Source organism: Falco biarmicus, chromosome 7, assembly GCF_023638135.1.
Source record: "Falco biarmicus isolate bFalBia1 chromosome 7, bFalBia1.pri, whole genome shotgun sequence".
Lineage (NCBI taxonomy): Eukaryota > Metazoa > Chordata > Aves > Falconiformes > Falconidae > Falco > Falco biarmicus.
In genome coordinates, this window is record NC_079294.1 from 54,254,775 (window position 1) to 54,271,271 (window position 16,497).

General features: G+C 39.1%; 1 protein-coding gene across 1 annotated transcript in view; it reads left to right on the plus strand.

Moving 5' to 3' along the window:
• MYO1E (myosin IE) overlaps nt 1–16,497 on the plus strand; it is a 92,913-nt gene that overhangs the window by 31,338 nt on the left and 45,078 nt on the right. Inside the window, exons 2-6 of the mRNA XM_056345449.1 lie at nt 2,458–2,601; nt 5,287–5,376; nt 6,295–6,389; nt 13,871–13,958; nt 15,596–15,685. Of these exons, the coding sequence (XP_056201424.1) occupies nt 2,458–2,601; nt 5,287–5,376; nt 6,295–6,389; nt 13,871–13,958; nt 15,596–15,685 (507 nt within the window). The remainder of the gene's footprint in view (nt 1–2,457; nt 2,602–5,286; nt 5,377–6,294; nt 6,390–13,870; nt 13,959–15,595; nt 15,686–16,497) is intronic.

The following is a 16,497-nucleotide window of genomic DNA, read 5'->3' on the forward strand; positions in this document are numbered from 1 at the left end:
CCTGCTTGTGTGCCGGTCTGCATTGCTTCCAGGGAAGAACCTCTGGCCTGGGTAGTACCCGTGGCTTAATCACAGTCAACAACTTTTATAAAGCCTGCTGTTTTGCAAACTGTGCGCACATTTCCCCTATATCCCGTGGCTTTGTGAGCTTTGTCCTCTTCTCATTGAATTTACTGGGTCTAATGCCATAGGTTCCCATGGGAAGCCTGATTGTTTCTCTACTCTTATTTCTTACACGTTTTCTCTAGCTTACTCTGTTATCTGATACTGAACTACATTCTGTATAGCTTTGTGAAAAATGTAACTCTCTGTATTTATTTTGATACTGTACCTTTTTGTCCATCTGGTCAGTTCCTTTTTCCAAGTGTAATTTCACAAACAGCTGATGAGTACACTGAAGGAAATTATGCTTCTCTGTTGGACTTCTGTTTTCTCCAGTAACCTGACCTTCAACTGATTCTTTTTTCAGTCATATGCTTTATAACAGTTTCCAAATATTAATTGGTCCCTTCATTTTCTTAGCACTTCCAGATGACTGCTTCTGTTGTGCAAATATAAAAATGACAAGGTTCATGTGAACTAAGCTAGTTTATTATTTCATTGAAGCTCATGTAAGGTTGTGGATGTTCAAGAAAATTGCTGAGATTGTGTGTTTTCAGACATACTTACCTCTGCTGCACTATATTCAAAAGCATTCTTTTAATTTGAGTTTGCCGCTGTTGTTCAGTGTTGTTAAGCAGTGATGGAGCTGCATCAGTGGTAGCAGTGGCTGGAGACTTACTAGAAAACATGCATAAAGCTTAAGAGTTATGTGCAGTATTAAAATAATTCTGGGTTTAGTGCAAGTTAATTTAACTTGAGGTAAAAATCCAGTTGGTCCTTGGTTTTTATGTCAGTCAAGTTGAGATGAGGCTGAAGTACAGGCTTGACTCCATTTGCTTATATGCACCGTGCATGAAATCTGTGTCTTCAGTAGTTTTTCTTGGGTTTTCCCCCAATAGATGTGGTAAAGTGTGTGGAAAAACATAGTCTGAGACTAGTTTAATGAACACTTCTAGCCAACCCAGCTTGAAATAAGAACTTTGTGCTCCCCTGAGTCCATTTGTAGTTCCCACTCCTGTGCCTGGTGTTGGCACAAGTCCTTGACTATTTACACGAGGAAACAATTTGGCAGCTGCACTTTCGTGTTGGTGCAGTTGCATACATCATTTGCTGGTGCAGAAGTGTGTACACACAGAAGCTGCGGCTCTATAAATGGCTAATGTCCCATTTCAAAATACCTGGGTGCAGCCAAAGTGTTCAGAGTACCTAAATTTTCTTAATTTATCTGTAAAATTACGCATTATTTTATTTTGCAAAATATTTTATAATAATAAATGGCTTGTATTCTGATGGATATGACTTGACTCCGTAACGTATGTGAGAGCAGTGTAGTTAAATCACATTGTTTGAAATTGTGGTATTAAAAAATGAGGGGAATAAACGGAACTGCCATTTTGTTGGCCACATCTTTTGACAGCACATTTGGTATCTTCTCAGTGTAAAATGTGTCACTTCCAGCATCACTAATTTCAGTATTGCATACACAAAAATTGCAGTATAAAAAGGCAAGAGGGCAGAACTCTGTTAGCATTATCTGCCAGGCTACAGAAAATAGGTTTGGGTTTGGAAAGCAGATGTATAACTGAATTAATAACATTGATCTAGACTGGATTTGAATTTGTTTGTGGGTGTGTGCATGGAACCTAACTACTGTTCACATCAGCTGGAAAAAAACCAGATTTTGATTTCAAGTGGTACAGCTTGAAATGTCACAAGTTTTCAGTAGCATCCTGAAATAGTAGTCTCTGTGTGTGGGGAGAGGATATCTATTTAGATGTCAGTTAAGCATGGTGACTAACGGATCAAAAGGGACTGTGAAGACGTGCAGCTGATAAGCTGGGTAAGGTAATCTGCAGAACGTTGCTGAGTACTTGGTGCATCAGGCTCACAGCTTCCATTTGAATAACAGCATATGTGCAGGCTTGACTTACAAGTCTGTATAGGATGGAGAATCCACGGTGGTGGTGGTAATTATTCTCGCTACTAATAGTTGCACTGTAGGAGTGTAATTTTTACATCCTTAGCTTTCAATAACTGCATCTCAGTTGGAATAATTGCTTTCTTCCTGCTAGATTTAGAAATGTCTGCCATCTGAAATCCCTTCTGTGTGCAGAGATTCACAAAACCTCATGGAATTACCTTCTAATTTTTGAGGGCAGTGCAATTCTTTAATAGTTCAGAGGCAAGGCAGTTGGTGTCATTTGTGTGTGCTTTTATGTAATGCCTGGGTCAAGGAATAGAATTAAGTGAAAGAAAAATATTTGGGAAGTTGGAATTTGAATAGATGGTTTTCAGTTACTTAATGCTAATGAGAAACATGGTAACCTTTTTGATGCTTCTTGTGCTTTCCTGCAGGGCAGCAAAGGACACTACAGGTATCACTGGCAGAGCCACAATGTCAAGCACAGCGGAGTGGATGATATGGTCCTTCTTTCGAAAATCACAGAGGATTCCATCGTAGAGAACCTAAAGAAGCGATACATGGATGATTATATTTTTGTATCCTTTACAGTGTTGTTTTTAGCGGGGCCCTGTGGATTTGCTGAGCCATTGTGAAACTAATCATATGTATATGTTCTATTCGAGCAGCTTACTCAAAGACAGTTCACCCAAGATTACACAAAATGCTTTATAAGCTGAGTTAATTGTAAGTGTTGAAATTAAGATCTGAAAAATGATTTTAAGGTATTCTTTTTGATATTTGGAATTATTCTTGGCATTGTTGAAGATAGGCCTGTAGCTCCCTATCTTTCTTTATACCTGACCGCTGAAGCTACTGCAGTAATTCTGATTCTAAGAGCAAGAATTAATAGGTTTAAGGTGTATATACATGTCTTGATACTGAGTTGTCTTCTAATACCTCCCAGATTCTAATGCTTTCAAAATAACATTTCTTCTGTGACATAGATCCATTTACAACTTATTCTGGAATTGTTAATACTGTGGATTGTGGACTGGTGGAAACACGTGAACATCTGTAAATCTACACTGCTCACACTTTAATTTTTTTTTCTCCTATGATTAATGAAAACATGAAAGATTTAAATACCTCAACATATAACCTAACAAGAAAACCAGATTTCAGCACCAAACATCTGGGTTTTTTTAATTCTTTTTTAAAAAAATTATATGAAAGGAATTCCTTGAGATAAGAATAGTCACTGTTCCATTTTTAGCTTTCACAATGTACCACGAGCTGCAATAATGAGATTGGTAAACACTAGTCAGTATGATTATATACCAGAAAGTGATACTGTTTCTTCTTCTGCTGTAGCCTGGTTTCATACTTCCTAGTTGTATCTGGAGAATAGTTTCCTTGAAGAGTTTAACTTTTTTTTAGCAGAAAGGGAAGGAAATATAGTATCTCCTGGCTATTTCCTTATATTCAGATGGTTAGGAGCTAAGTAGTGGCTCATTAAGCAAGGACTGATAGAGGAAAATTAATGTTGCAGTTATCCTGACATTTCCATCCCCAATTGCAGAAGTTTTTAATATGTGTGTTCATGTGGGTTTGGATCCTCTGTTTGATAAAATACCACATAATTATTAAATTTGCCTTGTAGAAGCATGATAAGGTTGCACAATATTTGTCAAACTATAGTACTGAGGCAAACCATAAGGCTCTTCTGTTTGTAACACGAGTGCTTTTCTCCCTGTGGAATGCCGCATCCTCCGTGCGGTACATTCACAAAGTCTTCAATGCTCTATGCTGAAGAAATGGTTTTATACTTTTTTTTTCTGGTGAGATTTAACATGGAGATGGTCTTTCTACTGAAAGCAGGAACAAGTATGTTTTCCAAGGGGACTTGTGGTCACATGAAAGATCAGCATCTTCTTTTAAAGCATTATAATTCCTTTGTGTAGGGAGAAAAGACTGCTTTTGCAGTTCTGCAAAGGCTTTTCATTCTAAAATGGATTCTAAAACTCTTGAATCTTCCAATTGTTTGTATGTCCACCCATGAATGAACATTCCTGTATGCTACGTCCCATAGAGATTACCGAATCGTCCCAGAAAATGCTGGTATTGTTTACCAACAGAAAACTAACTTTGGCTGTTTATAGTGACACAGTGAATGCTTGGTCTGTTATATTCAAGACCCAGATGTTGTCACTCTTCTTTGAATTAAATTTAAAAAATTATGAATAAAGCATTGCAAATTGTGAATACAGGAATTATGTTCACTGAGTTACACTGCTTCTCTAACATGTTCCCATTTTGTGCTGTGGCACTACAATAGGAGATTCTTAACGCTGGATAATCCAGTGGGATAAATTGTTAATTTTCCTACTTTTGTATGGAAAGCTTAGATAGGAAGTTTGCCTGTGAACAATTCCAGACAGTTAAATGAAACCTGCAGTACAAAGTTTTGGTTTCATTGATGTGGGCGCACTGCTAACTCCCAGCTCAGTGCACCAGTCCTGCCTGTAAAGGAGTATCAGTTGCTTCATATCTGTATACTGCAATTATCATTCCAGAGGTTTCTAAAGTATTCTGTAAATGTAGGTACATGTGCATCAGGACGCAGAATGGTGAAATACTGACATGCACAATGTTGCAAAAAAGCTTTTCTGGGACTAATAATAACTTGAAACTGAGTGTCTCTTACAAGGCAGCCTGCAGGTAAGGCTCCTGGGGCTGTTAATAGTTACACTCATAAAATGACACCACATACTGAATTACCGAATTCCCTTAGCTCCCCCGCTAGTACACGCAGCTGAGTAATTGTCCAGTTTAGCTCAGTAGTGGCTGTTCCATCCGCCTGTGCATGCTCAGCACTATCTCGGTGAGATCACAGTGTGTCACTATACTTTACAAAGGTCAAAACAATCTTTTCTAATACTGATAATACGACCTCCGTTACAAAGGAGTAAACCAGTTCAAATATGCCGTTTCCTCTCTGTATTTTTATTAAAGATGTGTCATGTTTGGGCCGCTAATACACGTTTCTATACTTAGCTTGTCCTGAAATAAATATTTTGATAATATGAAAGTATCCCATTGAATGATATATTTATTTTCTTGTAAGCCTGCTACTTTCATTTTTATTAAGAATTGTTGTAAGCTGTGGGGTTTTTTTACTATTATTTGAAGCTGTGTAATAGATGGAAAAGTTAAGTGGCAGTCACTAGGGTTAAGATAGTACTTCTTGAAACTATAGTTACCTTAACTTCTTTCGATTACAGACATATATTGGCTCTGTATTAATCTCTGTGAATCCTTTCAAGCAAATGCCGTATTTTGGGGAAAAAGAAATTGAAATGTACCAAGGAGCAGTAAGTAAAGCAGTCTGAAATGTATTGCAGTGTTCAGGGACATGCAAATATTATTCTACACAGTTAAACTCTTGGAAGCATTTGTTTCTGGGTTTTGGTAGCGTTGTACCGATCTGGGAGAACTAGGCCGATATCCATTAGCATATATTGAGTCTTCAAATTGAATTCCCTGGATTTCATGTGGAATTGCCATATGAAAATACTTGTATTGATTAACTGTAATCCAGGGTTCCTCCGGGACACATCCCTCCTCCTGCAAAGGTGGGTTCTATGCTATTGTATGCCTCAAGTGTGCTGCATGATACAGAATAGCCATTAGGGGGTTGGAGGTTAGCATCTGAGAACTCTGAAATGGGGCAAGAACAACCAAAAAGTCTGAGATGCCAAAATCAGATACCACTTTTGAAAATACAGCTTGAGGAGTGAGTCAGCACGGGAACATTAGGGACTTAAAATTCCATTTTCTGCTCTGCTCGAGTTGGGCACGTCCATGGGTTTGGGAAGCTGTTCGTTTTGAATGGACTCAGTGGAGGAAAATGAGACGTACAGCACCAGGCGCTGGGCAGTGGTTTAGGTAGTTTATTGTTAGCATATGACCACTGGTGGGATAGGCTTAAATTATGTGAGTTTCTCTTGGACAAGTAATATATTTCAAGCACAGACCGTTTTTAGAACAGGGTGTTTATGGTAGTTCAGGAGAAAATTATGGATGAGAGAAAGATCAGTAACAAAACCCAGAGACTTCAGTTTGTTTTTATTAAATGAACAAAAAAATTCCTGGGGAAAATTCAGTAGAAAGTGGAATTTGGAATTGTTTTTCCAGGAAAATAATCCTTCCAATTTAAATAAAAATTTATATTGCTCATTCTGCATTGTTTAATGCTGTGTTGAAAAATTATTCTCTATTCCCCCTCCCAGGCACAATATGAAAACCCACCACATATTTACGCTCTTGCAGACAGCATGTACAGAAACATGATTATTGACAGAGAAAATCAGTGTGTTATTATTAGGTAAGAAAAAGATCTGTAAAATAATATTTTATCATCTTCTTTTGGTGTTTTAACTTCAAGAAGCAAAAAAATTACTTTTTATTGTATAAATAAAAATATTCTTTGTCCATGACCACTGAACATTTTGGGGTTTTTTAGGATAGCTAAGTACTTTCCTGCTCTCTCTCTTGTTATCCTGATGATAGCTTAACCACACGAAATCTCTTTTTCACATAGCTAGCTTCATGCCCAATACCAAAACTGCAGGAGCTTAAATGACTCCACGAGGGAGGTGGATTAACAACTACAGCAGCCGCAGATACCGTTAAATCCAATGTTCTCACATTGACTGCGTTTACCATGCTCTGCTTTTGTGCTGTTTCTTTTCTTTCCCCTGTTAAAAAGAAATGTACTTTTGTTCCTTTTCGAGTTTTGCTTGCGTTCGGTCAGAAGCAGGAGAGGAGAGATACTGGAAAATTAATTTTGTCTTCACTGTTAATCTATTTCCGTTATTTGGCTGAGGCAATTCACTGAAGAATTATTCCTGAACTTTTTAAATGACAGGCATTACTTAAGTCACAATCAAAGTGAGATTTGGGTCTAGAGGTAGCTTTGCCCTCACCTGGGGGTTTATAGATGATGTGTGACCAAAGGAGGTGCACAGAGAGCAGGAACCGCAGGGTGCTGGAGCTGGTAAACGGTACCTCTTCTGACTTTCCTTCTTCCATAGAAAATTCTAAGGGTTCACTGTAGCTCACCTGGAACTGTACCTGCGGCAGTGGTCTCCACAGTGGGGTGCGTGCATCACAGGGGCTGTGCAGCGGAATCCATTGGGATATGGGAAGAAAATATTAGACCTTCAGTAGTAGGTGTATGTAATTTATAAATTGATAAATGCATACATTGGGAATGTGAGCTCAGACTTTTTTTTTTTTTTTTTAATGAAGGTGTGTGTGATCAAAAGCATTTCACTGGACTACGAGTGTTTCTCAAGAGCTAGGGAAAAGAAGGAGGAGCAGAAGAAAAAATGATTTGAAGGGAAACTTACATTGTTTTATTAATAACAGCTTTTCTTAAGCTTTCCATCATTTCTCTGTGGAACATGCTGAGAGGCAGCACTATGAATTTAACTGCTGTTGAATTTAACAAAAGGGAGATTTCAAGACAGTGTTTTCTTTGTCTGGGGGAGGCCCCTCTGTTCTTTTCCCTGGGGTGGCTGTGTGCCCTGCAATGATCCTGTCAGATGCCTTATAACTCGGTGGGCTCAATCCCTTAGACTGGAACCCGCCAGGAAATGGTGGGTGGTCACTAATGCTTAAGCTTAAATGCCCTTGCACCAGCCACTTAACGAATTTGTTGTTGCCACAGGATTGTTATAAAGAACTGGGCTTAGTGTGCGGGTCTTGCCTGTGGAGGTGCTCCATGTGTGCCTGTTCCTGTACCCTGCTGAATGATGCAGTGTGAAAACAGATTTCATAGCAACATATCTCACTGATGAGCTGTCCTGAAAGCTTGTGAGGAATAATTGTTGGAAAGTTGCATTCACTGTTTTGTTTCTTTGAATCTGTGCCTGGAAGTCCTCCAGGCGGAGCTTTCCTGGGGAGGTGCTGCGGTGGGAAAGTGCATAGGTGTGTCCCTCTCGGTGTCAGCAAGGTGTGTGTAGGTAGGTGGGACCCCTGGATTTTGCATGTAGGAAGGTCACCCAGGCGTTAGCAGTTTGCTGCTGAGCTGTACCCCTGGGAGGACCTCCCTGTTCTGCAGCCCCCGGCTGCAGCTTGGTGTATATCTGAACTGTTCCCTGGGCAAAAATCCTCCTTTTTGGAAACCCAGTGCCTGTTGCCATGCTGAAGTTACTAGTCCCATTTAGTCAAACTCAGACCCATTAGGAATGGGTAAAATGGGGATTTATTTTGCTTTTTGAACAAAGTAACATCGCAGAGCCTGGGATGTTTCAGTGTAGCTAAATTTATAGAGAAAAACTTTAAACGGTGGTAAACTATAATTAAAACCAGTTTTGATCCATTGATAATGCCCCAAAGTGCAATGATTGCAAGGGTCATGTTTTCAGAGAGCCGAGATGCAGATCGGAGATGCAGACTTACAGGTTTAAATTCACATTCTTGTGAATGATAAATGTGTAAATCCACATTCTTGTGAATGATTCATTCTTGTGAATTCTTGTGCTTGAATGATAGACAAGGTGCTCTTCAGAGTATCTGCATCGTGTATGTGCAGTGTGTTTTCTCTCAGCGTGTGCACAACCTATTCAAAATCTGCTGGAGATAATTGAAATCTACTGCAAACCCGAAACAAGAAAAATTGTGTTTGCCAGGGACATTTCAGAGAATTCCTCTTCCTTTTTACACATGTATTTTTCCCATGATTATTCTTGTTACAAACACTGTAAAAACTGCAGACTAGACTTACAGGTAGTTTTCATGATGGTATTTGATTTTTTGGGGGGGGACACTTATAAATTATTTTATGAAGTAACTCCAGTATTCACAAAATTGGTTTTGTTTGGTTGGTATTTTAATCCTTTTGAACACATTTCCTTTTTAACTGTTTAGACACAGCCTGTATTTTCTGATTTCAGTATCATTGCTATTTCTAATGACTGGAGCTGGCTTCAGAATGAAGTTTCTTGAAGTTTGGAGTTTGTTTCCCTATGTTTTATTTCATAGACGAGAAGGCACTGAATTTGCTGGCAGACTAGATGATGGTCTCAAGATGCTGCAGCTCTTGAGTGAAATGAATGTTCTAGCTAGCTTCATGTCTAACAAGCACACCATCCATCAGTTTCACCTAACAGCTGCCAAGGACTTTGCCATTTCTGCCCCTAAATTGGCGATCCTCAATAAATTGAGATATAGGTCTGTCTGTCATCAGTTCCACAGAAGTCTGCTGAACCTAAGCAATTCCAAATGAACCTCTGCATTTCAGTGAACCCTAGTTTTTTCCATAAAAATTTGCCCTGTGGAAAATGAGTGGTGATAATAATGTGGTTATTATGAGGTGCCTGTTTGCTTCTCTGCTTCACAACTAGTTTGGATTTGGAGTGACTTCACTGAAGAGCCCTGGTGGAGCAGAGCAAGGTAGTACAAAACCAAACCCAGGTTTTACCTTCTTTGCCCCCCTCAAGATGGCAGATTTCCCCCCTAAAGAAAGGTCTGCAAAGAAGGAAGGTAAGAAATATGGTGTAGACTGCACTGGTTCGCCGTCAGATTAAAAAGGCTACGTCTGGTGCATGTGGAGTCTGAGGAGTGGAGACACAGGCTGGTGGGGCAGGGGCTGGTGCACACCTCTGTCTTCTGCAGCACCTGGTTTGGGCAACTGTGGCATCTGCCTCCGGACCTGAGAGGGGACATGTGTTCTTAAGGAGATGAGACATGCCCTTCCAGCAGGCGAAGGAAGGTCCTGCGGTGTCCTGCTGTAGTCAGGACCCTCTGTGTGTCTGTGTGAGGATCACACGCCCTTTTGCTGTAACGTTGAATTCCAGAATTCCAAATAATGCATTTAGACACCAATAGAAAAAGCTTATCCTCTTCAAAAACTCAGTGAACAAACAAGGAAAGCAGATCCAAAAGAAAATACAGTTCTCTGAAAGGCTCAATAGATAGCAACCAAGAATAATCTTTTCTGGGATAATAATTTAAAAAGAAATAAAACTGTTACCAAACAACTTCTGCAGGGACGGGGAAGCCTGTTTCATTAGCGGAGTAGTTGCAGCATAGATGCATATGTGTTAAGAAAATGACATGTACACATGTGTTAATTACAGCTGAGGAGCCACGAGCTATTTGGGAGGGCTGTTCCCAGCGCAAACGGGGAGGGTACGGGTGGCTGGATTCTGCGGGTGCTGAGCGCGGGTGCGAGGAGGGAGCAGCACCCCGCCGCCTGCCCTCCTTCCAGCGGGCAGGATTGCAGAGCTTACGCGTATGAGCAACGTAGTTACGCTGGAGTTGGAGTTCTCATTAAGCTTAGGTGTTACTGAGGCGTGATATTTAATTGAAGCCTCTGTTGAACCAAGCTTATAAACGGCTGCTGCAGCAGCCTGTCGCCTCCTTCCTCGCCTGGAACGGCGGCTCTTCCAAGCTACCAACAGGGAGTTGTCCCATCAAGATTTTAATTACGAAGGCTTGTCTGTTGCAGCTTGTAATTCCTTCTGGACCGTCACTGTCCTTTAATTTAGAGAGGGGAGGTAATGATTAGTATTTTTATATTACGTAGCAATAAATGTGTTTCTTCGGAGCATTCTTAAGGTTTTTACCTTTCTATAAAGTTGAGGACTTTATTTTCCCATTCTTCCAGTGATCTCTGCCGGGAGATGTTGCAGTTGTTTTAGAGCAGTTTTTCAGTCCCTCTTGTCTGTAATTTTAGTTTACATTTTACATCCATGTGGCAGCCTTTGTGTACAGTAAAGCCATGCATGATGACTGCATACCTGGAAAGACTTATCTTTTATAACTTAAATACTACAAATATACATTAAGGGAAGCCCATTTACCACCACCCCTGTTTTTAGTGAACAGCTCATGTTTATCTTAAGTCTATTAAGTTCAAAATTTAATATGAGATTTCAGTCAGCTTCTGTATCTCAGCTTTCCAGAAGACTCAAATGACTGATCGTTCTAAAACATCTGTACAGAATCTAATTGGAAATGCAGCTGAATTTTAATGGGGAAGTGGTAGAAGCATAAGCCTAATGCAGGAAGGAGTTAGGTAAAAGCTCTGATTCAGAAGGGAGAAATATTTCACCGAAGTTATGCTACTGAGTTTTCTCTGAACATAATTAGAGAAAGTAAATTTTCTACGTAAACAAACCAGAAAGCTTATCTAAAAGCATCAGAATGTTTTACATGTGCAATGTTCTTTACTGGCAGGTCCAGGAGTTCTTCATAAACATTTGTTATTAAAATTTCTACATTGTCCTGGTGATGAAGTATTGTATTGTTCTACAGCCAGGAATACTGCATAAAATATCATTCAGAAAATCAATTTTAGAGAGGAGGGGTGAGGCTATGTTTTGGATCTTGCTTTTCTGCTCTAATCATTGATTATATTGCACCTGGGAAGGAAGGAGCAAAAAATTTTCCCTCTGCATTTGTAGTCTTATTCTGACTTCAGCTAAGCGCTAATTGACTTTGCTGAACAAAATGCCACTTCTAGAGTACCAAATAATGCTAGAAGAAACAATACATCTTTCAGAGCATTATCTTTTTTTGTTAGTGATTGAGGCTGTATAACGTTTCTATTTTTAGTAAGAGAAGTCTCTGAGAAAACTGTCAGTACCACAATCCACCTACTTTAAGCCATTACAATCATTCTTTCAACCCTTAAACCCCTCCATCTTTCAATGTACTTAAAAGTACCAAGCTAGAAAATGATTCTTACATCTTCTTAAAATAGTTCTAATAGCAGCAGAGCAGTAGGATGTATGTGAAAAAGCTCCTGTATGGGAGCCACTTGGCAGGAATGCCGCGGTTTCCCTCTTAGAGCTGACTACCTGAGCTTTAGGGGGGGCAAGGTGCCATCCCATCGGATGACGTTACTTGGGTTCATCAATAATGCATCATCCTGTTTTATTGTAGTATAATTGGAGCAATTTACTGGCCTCTGATCAATAAAAGCATAAAAATGAAAAAAGTGCATGCATGCATAGATCTACAGCAAACTGAAAGGCAGTCTTTTGGCCAAATTAATTTAGTATGAAGGACCACTTATATCGGAGCAGAGACTAACAATAAAATGGAACCATATTCCTCCAGGTCAATTCCCGTGGCAGACACTACGGAATGAGGAATATAAGCCACGCTTAATCTGAGCAAAGAGGAGAAGGATAATGTGTGCATCAGAGAAAATGTTGCAGAAATCTGTTACATTTTTACTGTGTGGTAAATAATACCTGATCAAATTTATTCAGTGTTGGCTCCAGATCCTCCTCTGCATTCAGCTGACGACTGTATATGTAAACTCAAGAGTACGATTTGGTTTCGATTGATTTGTCTGTGTTGTTTTACAACAGGATGAGCAGATGTTGAAGAAATGTTATTTTAATTATTGAACTATTGCTGATTTGAACTTATAAATACAGTTTACCATCCTGCAAACTCCCTCTGTCCAGTGGATGTAGTAGATACCAATAATATGGGCTTTCTTTTTGCTGCTTAGGAGAAGATGACTCTGAATCGTGAAAATCATGGTCCGCACTTCAGAGATGAGATGATCAAAAAGTACTTTTCCACCTTTTCAAATTCCCTGTAAAACTGCAGTCAGGAGAAGACAAAAGCATGAACACGGGGGTGGGGGAAGCCGTTCGGTATTTTTGTGCTGTTTGGAAGCTTTAAAGATATTTGCAGCTTGGCAGTTTGGGGAGCTTTTTTAGAATTAAGCCTTTGGAAGTGTCTCCATTACTCATGCTGATAAGGAGCTCTGAGCTGCTGTTCTCGGCAGGTCTTTCTCCTGTGCAGGACATGCTGATGTTTCTCTGGCAAATGGAGCTAAAAGATGTGCATTTGATCTGGATCCAGGAACAAGTAGGCACAGGATGAAAGAGTCAACAACATTCACTGAAATTATTCAGGAGCTTAAAGATAGCACAGATCTTCACACAAGGAAAAAAAATTGAGATATCTTTATGACATCGAACCAACATCCGTGTGTTGGGTTTTTGGTATTGGCGTAGCTGTCCAGGTCAGGGTAAATTCACTAAGGTCAAAATTGACTTACACCAAGCTGTGTGTAAGTCTGGAGGAATTCTGTTGAAGTATTCTTTACGGTATGAAGTAAAGCGTGAGGTTGGATTGTCTGGCATGCCTCTCTGTTTTCCCTCTGGAGAAGCTTACTAATTGCCAAAAGCAAATCTACTGATGTTGTAAGCATTCACCATTGAAATGCAATATTATAATGGAAGGAAGGAGTTGTGAAAGCTAGTATGGAATATTAAGATTTCTTGTACCCTGTGTCAAGAGGCATAGGAAGAGGAAAGTAGTTCTTCCGTCATTCAGGATGTGATTAATAAGGTCTCATTATTTCATTCAGGAACACCTAAAACAAAAGACTCCTGAACTGAAGAAGGTATCTGGCATGGCATTCAAAGCTTGGATTTTTTGAATGAGTTCGTGTGTTAGGATCTGAAATCCCACTAAATTTAAATGGGAATTGAGTTCTTAACACACTTGTTCTCTTTAGAGCTTCTTGGTTTAATTATATTTTTTTCTCAGTTTACATAGTTTTCTAACTTTGAAGTCCTGTAGAGATTATGGTGTGCATGTGAGATGGTGTATTCAAGATGATTTATTCATAAACGTATCCAAGTACCATGCTACAATACTATATCACAGTCTATATATTATAGCTTACTTGATGTAAATATGGTGTATAAGTATTATTATGCATTGTTAAGGTACCTAGTCTTAGTTGAACAAGATAAACCTCAAATTACTCCATCCTAGAGTTACTTAAAAACTAACAGGTAGATTTTTGTGTTCCTTTTTTCATAGTGGGGAAAGTGGTGCTGGGAAGACCGTAGCTGCTAAATACATCATGAGCTACATCTCCAAAATTTCAGGAGGTGGCCCTAAAGTACAGGTGAGTTGATATAGGGTAATATTGAAGCATAAACATAGTCTAAAGATTTCCCTCAGAGGCAGAATGACAAAGATGTGTCTTGGCAGACGCCAGCAGCCCAGAGGCATTCCGCTGGGGAAGCTCGTGGGTGAGCAGAAATACGTACAAGCCCTCAACTTGTATTGAGAAGCCACTGAAGGGACGGCGAACTGCTCACTCGCAGATTGCTGGGCTGCCTCTGGGATGGAAAATCCACAGACCCAGAATCATCTCTGCTAAAAGTTTTGTAGCTTTCATGCTGGATTATGCTTACAATATTTATTTATATTTTTTTTAAGTGCCGGGGGTAAAAGGTACTTTAATTGCTGTTCTTGACCAGATTAAGAAAACAGCCAGTTTCCTTTTGGTAGATGTGTGGGGTTTTTTTCTCCTGTGTTGGCATTCTGTTGAAAACTGAACTGGCTTTTTGGGGTTTTATTACTTCCATTGAGTCTCTGATTTGTATGCATATGTCAGAGAGCCAACAGCAGGAACGTCATCTTGTTTGACGAGGTTATCTATTAGAGTATCTGAAAGCTAGCTGAAACAGCAAAGGGTTGCTTTTGTTAATAACTTTACTATGGAGGTCTGCTCTATTTATCAAAACCTATTAACTAAAGCTAATTGAGTGAATTAGCCATAAAAAGGCCCTAAACGATGTTACAGTGTCATTCATTGACTGACAGGCAGTAGTGGGTAGGCAGTAGCAGCTTTTACCAGTGTGCTCTTTTGGAGTGCTTATTGGTTTTTTTTGCTTTATTGCAGCCTGACGTTGAGTGTATTCTTTCTGTTTAGTTTTGCACAGCAGTGATACTGGGAACACTGCAGAAAACAGTTCAGTAACAAGAGAACGATGCAGAGAAAGTGTGCATTGTTTTATTTTTGGAATAAATGTAATACTTTATAAGTAAATACTTTGTTTTATTTAAGAGTCCAGCTTTTTGTACAGAATTAAAAAAATATTCTTAGTGATTACAAAGTAACAGTTGAGGAAGTTGTTGAGTTACCTTGAGCATTTCTTTTGAAATAAAATTCTATCTTCTTTTCACAACCTGGCATGCATTGGGTTTGTTCCAAAGCTAGTATCTTGTCCATGTTTCCAACTCCTGGGATCAGCTAGAGACAATAGTAACAAACTTTATTGCTTTCTAGGACAGCTAGATAGCAGCAGCATTGATCCTGAAACAGGTTGCTTAAGTGCTTCCAGGTTCCTAAATTTCATGCTGCTCTGACTTCATTGGTTGTGGTTCCAGACCCCTCAAAACACTTAAATGCTCATGTGTAAGAAGGAAATTGTTTAAAATCAAGTTGATGGAAAAAACAGATCAATTTATTGGTTGTGTTCCTTGGCAGAACAGTGGACAGAAGGTCTAGCTTTTAGCCTCGGGCATTTTGTTCAATTTTGTAGGATTTTCTTCAAGAAATAGGAACTAGAAGCTCTGAATTCTAATACAGAATTAGATTCTATACCTTACATGATCAAGAGGATTTCTTACAGATGCAGGCTTTCTTGCTTTTTTAATATGTAATTTAGGTGTCATGGTGTTTTAGAAAGTCTGTAAGAACTTCAAAAATGTCTATTTCTGAATCTCTATTTCTCTTGTTTCCTAAAATTTTAGCATGTTAAAGATATTATTCTGCAGTCCAACCCTTTACTTGAGGCCTTTGGGAATGCAAAAACTGTACGGAACAACAACTCCAGCAGATTTGTAAGTCCTTCTGCCTTAGAGGTTACTTTATTCTTTGAACTTCTGTGCTGTTACAGAGACAGTATTCAGGGGTATAATATAAATTGTCTACAGATGACGTAAATCTAAATAAAATATAAAGAGTGTTTTAAAACATAAGGTATGTGTTGAGAGGTCTCTCTCGTTCTGTATAGGTTACACATTTGTTTCTCTTAGAGTATGTACTGGTCACTTTTTATTTATAAGTTGTTCAGTCTGCAAGAAAATAGCTTTTCAGCAAAAAAGTGGCCAGTTTTTCAAATATGTATATTATATACAGTAATACATGTTTAAAAAAAGATAAAATAAAAAAAAAATTGATAGCTTTCTTAAAAATAGACTAAACCATCCTTAGGAGTTGTTTGATGGAAATGTCTTTACTAATATGTACAGGAAGTAGGCAGGAATTATTTTCAATCTGTCATTATAAAATAGTCAAGATAATATTGCTAAATGACTGTTCACTAGAAAAGATACTGCAGGTTCTGTTTTTAAAAGTTACGCATAGGCTTTACAAATTGGAGATTTGTTCCTCAGCCAATGTGAGTGCTAATGCAGTTCGTGTCTCCCTGAGTGGAAAAGATGATTGCTTTACCTTGCCTCCAAGCAGAACGCTGTGTTTGCTGTCGGTCGTAAATCTGTGAAATGTTCTTCCTGTAGAGGTGAGCCTTATGGCTTCCTTTATCCTAAGGGTCTCAGCAGTGAAAAGAAGCCACCGACTTCCCCTCTACACTTGCGTTAACACATGACATATTATCCTGAATCTAGTGTGGTGTTAAGTGCAGAAAGAAAGA